At 37.4% G+C, this 9,827-nt stretch overlaps 1 protein-coding gene across 5 annotated transcripts in view; it reads left to right on the top strand.

The window, feature by feature from the left end:
• The first annotated feature begins 751 nt into the window (after positions 1 to 751).
• The window catches only part of cadm1 (cell adhesion molecule 1), a 622,928-nt gene continuing 613,852 nt past the window's right edge, over positions 752 to 9,827 (top strand). For 4 of the 5 annotated variants that reach the window (XM_015370204.1, XM_015370203.1, XM_015370201.1 and 1 more), the window contains exon 1: positions 752 to 886. In XM_015370204.1, coding sequence (XP_015225690.1) covers positions 814 to 886 — 73 coding nt within the window. In that variant the 5' untranslated portion in view covers positions 752 to 813. The remainder of the gene's footprint in view (positions 887 to 9,827) is intronic. The other variant, XM_015370199.1, reaches the window with a different exon arrangement.

Raw genomic sequence — 9,827 nt, 5'->3', positions numbered from 1 at the left:
ATTGGAGATCAGCCTGTTTTTCAGTGTAGTCCTGTTTCTCTAACTGCGACTAACTGGATGTGCTCTCTGCCTGGCTGTGTGTTTCCTGGATGGGGCCTCCTTTGCTTTTTGTATCTCTGCTTCTGTCTCCTTGAACCCCAGTCGGCCTCAGCAGATGGCCGCTCACACTGAGCCTGGTTGTGCTGGAGGTTTCTACCTGTTAAAAGGGAGTTTTTTCTCTCCACTGTCGCTACAAGCATGCTTAGTGTGAGGGATTGCATTTGAGTCAATGAGTCATGCAATCTTTTTGACTGTATGATCTGGTGAACTGTAAAGTGCTTTGAAATGACTTGTGTTGTGAATTGGCACTATAGTAATAAACTGTATTGAAAATTGGTTTGGATGTTTTTTTTCCTATTATAAATTTGTAAAAGTGAGTGACTGAGTGTTGTATTATTGAATTGTTTGATCTAAAACATTTAGGTGTGAGAAAAACATTCATATTTCCCATGGAGTCTTTGATTATATTTCAATGATATGCAAAAAGCATAACTAAATGCCATGGCTTTTCATGATGATGGAATGATTAAAAAAAACAAGAACTGCTTAATTTCCTCTGAGCAAAGCCTTGAATAAAAAATATTTTCAGTCAGACTAAATTTAAATCTGTACATATTATATAAGCGCGTCCATGACAAGCAGCTCAGTGTATCCCTGCTGGGAAGAAGTGAATGTGTGGAAGCTAGAACCCTCCCTCCTTGTCCGCATCTCATTAAGCAAGTCCCGCTGTAGGTGAAGCTGCCTCTCTCTGCCATTCTGAAGCAGGTGTCCAACATGGCGAACGCTCGCAGCGGCTCTCTGGCGACTATTCTCTTTCTCTTCGTGTTCCCAGCGGCTCTTCACCAAGGTAGGAGTTTCGCTGCTTGTGTGTGGACGGAGGACGCCCTTTGTTCTCGCATTTCCGCGGATGTAGATGCGGAGGAGTGTCCATATAAGCAGTTTATTTATTCATTTGGATCCGTGCGCGGCTGAGCTGTTTGGATATAGCTGATATGTTTTGCACCAAGTGAGAAAACACGTCCCTAAAGTTAAAGCGTTGCGCAGAACAGGGTAGATTTAGGTGTTTTTGGCGTTGCAGAGGCGCTGCTTAGCCGATACATCACTTTGGACCGCTCACCATTTGGCTGGAGGCTAAACCTCTTTTTCCCCATTCAACTCATTTAAGCAAATGTTGCTAAATAAAAAAAATGTTTGTCTTTGAACATAGAAACATGCTCGGATGCTCTCCGTGGTTTAACTGTGACTGTTTAGTCAGAAAGGTTACTTTGTTGCATGTTTAGAACAGACAGAGCTGTGAATCGGAGAGCAGCAGAGCGTGGAAAGTCCTCCATGCAGCAGCCTTACCGTGTGAGAGCAAACTGCACACGCAACTTTGTTAATTTCATTTGTGATCATCAAGTTAAAGATTGTGACTGCTTTTACGTTTGCATATTTGTTGACAATAACTGTGCCGATATGTTTTGATGAATAAGACCCCTTTCTAATCTGTTTGCTTCGTGATTGATCTCATCTTTCTGAATTTAATATTGAGGCATTGCGCTCTTTGTGCGCCTTTTTCATATCTGTGCGCCCAAATAATAAACCATATCTATTTTTTTCTTGTGGTCAGATAAATGACAAGACAAGTGTTTATAAATACACATTACTGTAATTGCATAGCATTTTTTTAAATAATAATATAGGCTCGAATGCGCCCTGCTTTTAAAATTCAGGTTCTAATTCCAGTCGATCTCCAATCAATAAATAAATATCAATTTACTGGGAAATCCAAGCCAAATGTAGCCTATTTGCAGAAATTATTAGTAGATTGTAGATAAACAAACAATAACTTGCTTTGCAAAGCAAGTACGAAACATCATGTGGCATTTCGTGCAAGGAGGAGCACGAAAAACAAAAGGTTGGAAATTGAGCTGGAGCGAAATTGAGTGGATTTTGTGTTGCGACTCGTTTATCTACTTGAGTCGATGAATGTTTTCTGAAAGTGAATGCTTGTCCACAGAGATCCACGCTGTATCCTAGACAAGCTTAGTGATGCGTTTGAACTCTTGAGAGAAGTTAATGAAATAAATGAATCTTGGGGTTGTTACTGTTGCGCACCGGTGCTGTTTTCTTTCAATGGGAGCTGGGTTTGCAGAGAAAACATCAAAGCTTCAACTCGACTGTTTTAATCTGAGGTGGAAGGTTTCAGAGAGCGGATACTTAAGATAAAGCCACAGGGTGAAGACATGATTTTTCTCCGCTTTTTTCCCCCTACTAATATGGGAGAAGCGTGCGTGACTCTGCGCTCTGCACGTTTCCATTCCAAAGTGGCATAACGCGCAATAGTTAACACGCAAGTCAGTGTTTAACTGTTGGGTTTTTTCTTAAGCTTATGTTAATGTTCGCTATTTTAAACAGTCAGTGAAGGCAATCGGTGAATCATCAACTAAATGCTTTGCTGAGGCTTTTTTGCATGAAAACATACAAAAACGCCTCATTTCTTGAGCTCCAGCCTCTAGTGGTGAGAATGACAGTGAAAGCAGCTGTCGACATTTGTCACATTGTGGATTATCCACAAGACTTAATCCAGTTTTATCCCCATAAATGAAAAATGGATGCACAGTCGTGTTTTTTTTTCTTTCCCTTCTTGGAGCAAGAAAGTGATAAGTTCACCAAAAGCACCACAGAGTAACCAAACGAGCGTCTGATCTTTGGACAGTGCGCAATGCTGCTTTACCTCCACGGTAATGGCTCCACTGATTTCACACACAGCTCAGGGCACTCTGGCACAAAGCATATAAATTATTCACCTCCAGCTGCATATTCTAAGATCACATTGTGCCCATGCATTTACAGTGTTTTTCTTTTTTTTTCCCGTTTCCAATCTCTAATACAAAACACTTTCCACCAACATATTTCAGGCTGCCATTCCCGTCCATCCAGGTTATGCACTCCTCTAAAGCCCAACTGCCTATATTCCTCTGTTTTGTTTGTTACAAACTAGATGTCACTGGGTGTGGCATATTCTAATGCAGGGAATTGACCCAAAGAAATGTAAGGTTTTGCATTGTAGCAAGCAAGGCTTGGATATTTTGCTTTTTGTGCACGGTGACATTAAAAACAACAACAACAAAAAAACAGTTATTGAGAAAATATATGAAACGCACAATGCTGCAATACCCTGGTTTTATTAGATGGAACAGAATAATCATTTGTTTTCTCACAGTGGGGAAATTAAGGAGCAAGTAAAGGGAAAAGTTTGCAACAGAAAAAAAATCCTCTGCAGTTATTAAAAAATGTATACTCAGGTTTACTGAAATGAAGTGTGTTTTAAAAGTGTGCATAATGCACATATGTATTTGTGCATAAAAGGAGCAATAGACTACATATAATGATAAAAAAAATCAATGTGACAGTTTTGAAATTGTTGGATGCAGAGATGAGGAACTGTAGTTGCAGCTGCTGGGAGAAAGGATGTGTGATAACTCTCCTTTTAGGACCTATGGTGCAGCAGTTTTACACTCTTGACTTCTCCTTGGGGGAAAAAAAAAGACTTATTCCTGAAACTAAATAAAAAGTGGTTTTAGCAACTAACAGTTTAGGAGTGTGCACACTTTTCCTCCTTCATTATTGATCCGCTCTTATTTCATTTTTTCTTTCATTAAGTCAACAGTTTTTGCTGTTAAAAAAATCAAATCTTATGGAAAGATGGAGCTACTGTGGATATCATTGTACAAAAAGTAAAGTTTTTTCAAATCACTTTTTGGAAACGGACTCTGATTTTAATCCATTTTTTGTTCTGAAATTAACTACGTAATAAGCGGTTGTGCCTGACAGAACCCTTTGGTAGAGAGCCCAGATATCAATCAAAGAGCTTTCAGACTCATTAGAAATCAGCCTAAAACCCAAAATCTTACAGTAGTGGTGTGTGACACTGAAATACACTGACGACAAACCTAAAAACCTTCCCCAGGATACCACATACCAGTGTATTTTAGTGTAACGGATCATTATGCTAAAAAAACTCATCATTACACTGAAAATCAGCCTGATATGCTCATTTTATAGGCCTACAAGCCTTTTGAATGACACCTGGGCTTCCTCAAGAGTGCTATTCAAGACACTGGTTACGCTGGAACTTTTAGAGCAATGAAATTATGTTGATACCTTGACTTAAAATTAGTGTAATTTTCACAGAAAGCAACAGGAACCTTTTAAAGACATATACCTCCTTATTTCCACACATGAGAGAAGTGCTGTGAAAACGAGAACCCCACTCCATTCAGTGCCATTGGCCTGGCTCACCAAGGCAGGTCTATCCAAAGGTTGTTGTACCATGTTTTTTGTTGTTGTTGTTGTTTTTTCCTCCTACGCTGTTTACATTTGATCTGCTGCACTTGTGGCATTGCAATGTGGCAATAAGAATAATTGTCTTGATGCCAAAAAGAGCCCAACAGATTTTACTTTCACAAGTGTAGCAGTATGGCATTTCATGCATATAAATTGCTTTATTATAATTATGCTGGGAGTTTTACAGTTTATATGGACACTGCAATGTAAAAAAAGCAGAAAAACAGAAGAAGAAAAAAAAAGAAAAAGAGAAAAGATGAAAGAAAGAGGAGATGGAAAGAAGACAATGACAAAACATTTTCAGTCTGCTTCATCACCTGTAACGAGATGAAAAAAGAACAGCACAACCGAAAGACATGGTACGAGACATACAATAAAGCAACACCTTGAAACTGTCGCTAAAGTAGTATTATTATGATCACTGCTGCACTTTAATAAATAAAAATGTTTATTTCACTGCTAAACTGATGCTCGTTCACTGTCTGAAAGCTGTGCAAAACGAAATTTTATTTTGTGTACCCTCTGGGTACACAAAATTACAATAATAGTTCTCTAAGTCGTAATGCATAAAACAGTGTTTGTTTGGATATTTTTAGTTTCAAAATAACTTCTTCATATTAATGTTGTAAAAACAGCTGCAATAAATAAGTTTAGTAGAATTAGGTAAATTCTAAAAAAATGCAAAACAAAAAACACAACATCCACATGAAACCATATCCATAAAGCTGAGCAACTAATAAACTACAAGTACAGCCTGGCAAGAAATCAATATTAATATATCAGGATGGACATCTGCCCAGTATTGATATGAGATATGTCCCAACAAATTTTCTATTATTCCACTGAACTTCAGTTCAGAATCACATGGTATCAGGGGAATGTAGGCAGATAAAATGAATTAACTAGTTACCCTTTTACAGCTAAACTAAGCAAAATTGGTAATAGGCCTGACCTATATTTAAAGGTTAAAGTTAGTGTTTAAATTGGGTTAGGGATACAATTTAAATCCAGAATTTTATTTCTTGGTCCTTGTATGTTAAATAGGAAAAAAACAGCTTCCAATAATTGACTGAAAAATAGACTGATCTGAAAGGCTTATTCTATGGTACATTTTTATAGCCTGGGTGAACTTAGTCCCGCCCACAACGTTTGAGGTCGGGAAGTTCGGTCTGGCATTGCTCAATAGTAGCGCGAGTATGCTCGCCCAATATCTGGTCGGGCCAATCAAATTGTCAGGGCGGGCTTTATACGATGATGGACAGATGATCAACAGTAACATAATCAACCACGTCACCAAAGTGCACTTGGGTGACAATAACAATGGCTGCCGCTGGAGAGCTGAGGTGTGTAGATTCTGCTATTAGGTCTGTTCTAGAAGATATCGACAGCAAATTCATTTTAAAAGAGGAACAGAGAAACGCGATCAAAGCATTTGTTAAAAAGAAAGATGTTTTTGGCATCCTTCCTGCGGGATTCGGCAAAAGTTTAATTTATCAGCTGGCTCCCTTGGTCGCTTAACATACGTCACGCACTCCGTTGCTCTTATTGGTTGTAGGTCTATCCAATTGAGTGCAGAGGCATTTTTTTTTTCCTGGTTCGTTCGAAACACGCCCCATAATCACAGCTCTATGGAGCAGTATCAGACTCATATTCTGACTAGAATTGAGTAGGACTACGTCAGGCTAACATTTTTAGGCCATACTGCACAGAATCATAGTGCAAGATTAAACTGCCGCATTGTGGAGTTAAATACAGAGCTCGGACTCGACCTATAAATTTGGTTAGAAGTAAAATTTTGAAATGATGAATGAAGGATGGGTATAGATCAGGCGACTGCATTGCCAGACTTGTAAATCAACACCTATGATTTTAAACACATGTAAACACTAATGCTCCACACTTCCGTCTATGCCCGCATTCTGATCAGATAAACACATCAATTACCAAACTGCTGTCTTTCAACATATTGTCTCAGCTATTGAGTGATCGGTTGCTGGAAATTATTAATAATGTAGCAGCAATGTTATTTTTAGACCAAGTCGCAGTCATGATTCAACTTGCTAACACCAAAAAATGTAAAGATAAAAAGCTTGAACGGTTGACATTTACCAAGTTTTTAAATGTCAAGCTTTTAAAATTTTCACTGTCTTTTTGTGTTTGTTGTAATTATTTGTGGATATCCATAAGATGTTGGTCTGTGCAATGCACAAATGTGTATCTTTAAAAAAAAATGGTACAGTTTGTTGACATGAAACCTGTTGACAAGCACTGCTTGAATGCAATGGTAAAGGTCGAGTTAACAGCTTTTGTTACCACAAAGCTGGCTTCCAGTGTGATTTTAAAGGCTCTTCAAAGCCAGTTTTGTCCTTATTGTTCTTTGCAGAGTGCAATTCTTTTTTGATTTTCACAGCTTTGACATATTTGGTAAGCGTCAACTCTGCTCTTTCAAGGTCTGTAAATAACTGAAATAGGCCCTGGGTAGACATGTTCATGGATTTGCCATGGCCTGTCACATGTATCTATGTTTAAGAATGTGTGAGAACACAAATTGTTGTTCATTTAGTAGGCATCTAATACAGCTGACAAAATGTATTTGGTAAAATATAGTGATGTGCTTCAGTGTATTGTTTATATTTTCATGTTATGGAAAGACCCCTTTGATACCTGAGAAAAAAAATTTTTTTTAATGAAAATGGCCAGTGTTAATTAATTTTATACTCACTGATAAGATTAGTCGATTTAAGATTAACTCATTAAGATTAACTGATTAGTCAATAACTTGCATTTCTAGTTAGAAGGTATTGATCTATGGATTCCCTTGCAGTTGTAAAGTCAGTGTGGTTGACTTGGCAGCCGTCATTGATCCTCTTCATGATGACACACAGAAAGTCACTTTCAAAACATAGAATTACTAGAGAAGAACTACTTTCTATGAAAAAGAATTAAAAAAAAAATGCCACCAAATAAAAACTACTTTTGACATTTCAGTAGTTTTAATTAGGGATGCACGATATTGGGATTTTGGCCGATATCCGATATGCCGATATTTTAAAACTCATGTAGCCGATAACCGATATCGATGTTAAAGCTGGACAAAAATAAGTAGTCATTGAAAATAGCAGTTTTTTTATCCATTTCTGACACTTTGAAAAATAATATACTCAAATATATTTTCATATGCTGATATCAAATTGATTTTTAAAAACGCGGTATCGATCTATTTTACTTTCAAAATCTCATGAAATTTCATCGTTCTGTTACAAACTCTCGTGATATTTTGCAAATTCTTGTGAGATTTTGTTCGTAAAATAGATCGATACCGCGTCAATATATCAACATATAAAAATATGGAAAATGTTCGTGAATTTTCGGGAGATTTCGTAGCATAACGATGACATATAGCAATATTTCATTAGTAAAAGAGATTGATTTGGTGTTTTTAATTGGCAATATATCAGCATATGAAGATATTGTAATATTTTAATGTATCAATATTTTTTCCCTCATCTTTAGAAGTTTTTAAGTCTGTAAAAAGAAGTTTTTGAGGAAGAAGAAGAAATAGTATTTTTTTTAATTTTTTAGACTTTAGAAACTCAGAAGCTGATCAAATATCGGGTTAAATATCGGTGCGGTGGCCGATGTCCGATATTCAGTTTTTAGGCCGATACCGATAGGGGGCCGATTATATCGTGCATCCCTAGTTTTAATAGTTTTATCCAGAAAAAAATGCACCTAAAAACAAAACAAAAATGTCTGGAATACTTTTTGGGGGGGGAATAAGGAGATATGTCAAGACTTCTTTCAATCATATAACAAACAAAAATAAAATAAAATAAAATAATAATAGTAAGGGTAAGCCATGTTAAACAGCAACAATAACATTTTCTCTGTATAGGAAGGGGCCAAGAAAGGCAGCAGCACTGAGTCAGGCATACTTTCTGAACTAAGACAAGAACTGGAATGGCATTGATAGCTCATTCAGTGATTCGCTCCAGGAAAGTGAAACTGGTAAATGGTGAATCACTTCACAAAGACTACTAAAGCGATCACACAAAGACTCATCTTATATTCAGCAAACGAAACGATAAAAAACAAAATATTGAGCTAAAATGCTCACACGGGAGCTTTACCTTGGGTATATCCAATATAATGATGAATTTTCTTTTCTATTCCTGCAGGTCCTGGGTTAAAAATATACCCAAATTGCATTCAGTTTTGCTTCAACGTTGCATTAAACTTTAACTAGGCTTTTACCTTCCTTCCTTAATTTCTCTCTCCTCATAAATTATGAATTCATATATTCCTTTCAAGTGTTATTTGACTCTAATACAAACTATCGGAACAAAAATAGATTCCAATCTAGCACCTCTTCTTATTTCACATCACTATATATGGCTTTAAGTGAAAGGTATGCAGTTTAATCTTTCTGCAGAGGCTTTGTATCTGTATTAAATTCAGTTGTGTTGCAGATTATCGGCTTAGAGCAACAGGGGATGGTGCTTTACAGGTGTTAAGTAATGCTAACGCAGCATACTCTGACCATCAGCTTATTAAGGCCTGGAACACTGGTGGCAATCTAACAATTATCACAACAAGCATAAACCGTGTCATGTTTTGTGAACATGCAGGCTTGTTATGGGCGTCTGTGGAGGAATATAGTTATCTCTTGACCTGATGTTGACCCTAATATTAGGTTTTACATGCTCCTTTCTGTTTGATCTCAGAAAGTAGTTAGGTTTGGATTAGAAAATTAGTTCTGCCTTGTGTGTAGATGCAATCTCTCTCAGATAATCTAACATGTCTTCTTGGACTCTGAGTGGATGTGGATATGCTTGTTAACAACCTGCATGACGTACGATGCTCCTCAGAGTACTGGCTAATGAGAGAAAGTAGATCCCGGTGGAGCATTTCATTGCATAGCTGTGAAGTATGTTGTGACTCAATCCGACTGTTTTATGCCGACATTGTTGTCACACCTTTTTTCTGATATACAGCTCCACTGTACATCTAAGCAAATGGATTAATTTGGAGCGTATAGCCTTGATTAATGCGTGGCTGACGTCTTGATTTATAGTGAGTACGTTCCGTCTTTCTCTGGCCTGCTTTCTTATTTGTTATTTACCGCTACATTACCGCTGACATATCAACTGAGGCTGCATGATCTGTCAGCTTCACGTTCCCTAATGTGGTGATTGATGGATTATCCTTAACTGGAAACAGAAGTCAGGAGTAATGTAATGGACAGCTCACAATCAGAAAAACCTCATATTTTAGTGTACATGGTTGCAATTGTTGGAGAAACTGTAGAGCTTTTGGGGGAAATGATGCACATTCTTGGTTTTCTTTAAGCTATGTTCCTCTAAAATCATTTGAGATTTGTACATTTCCACCATGGTGGGAGTCATCTTCTGCTGGATGTTCAGCACTATGTATTAGTATGGCGACCTTTCATGCTTCTT

Source organism: Cyprinodon variegatus, unplaced genomic scaffold (assembly GCF_000732505.1).
Source record: "Cyprinodon variegatus isolate N-32 unplaced genomic scaffold, C_variegatus-1.0 Scaffold43, whole genome shotgun sequence".
NCBI classification, from domain to species: domain Eukaryota; kingdom Metazoa; phylum Chordata; class Actinopteri; order Cyprinodontiformes; family Cyprinodontidae; genus Cyprinodon; species Cyprinodon variegatus.
This window is presented reverse-complemented; position numbering and strand designations above follow the sequence as displayed.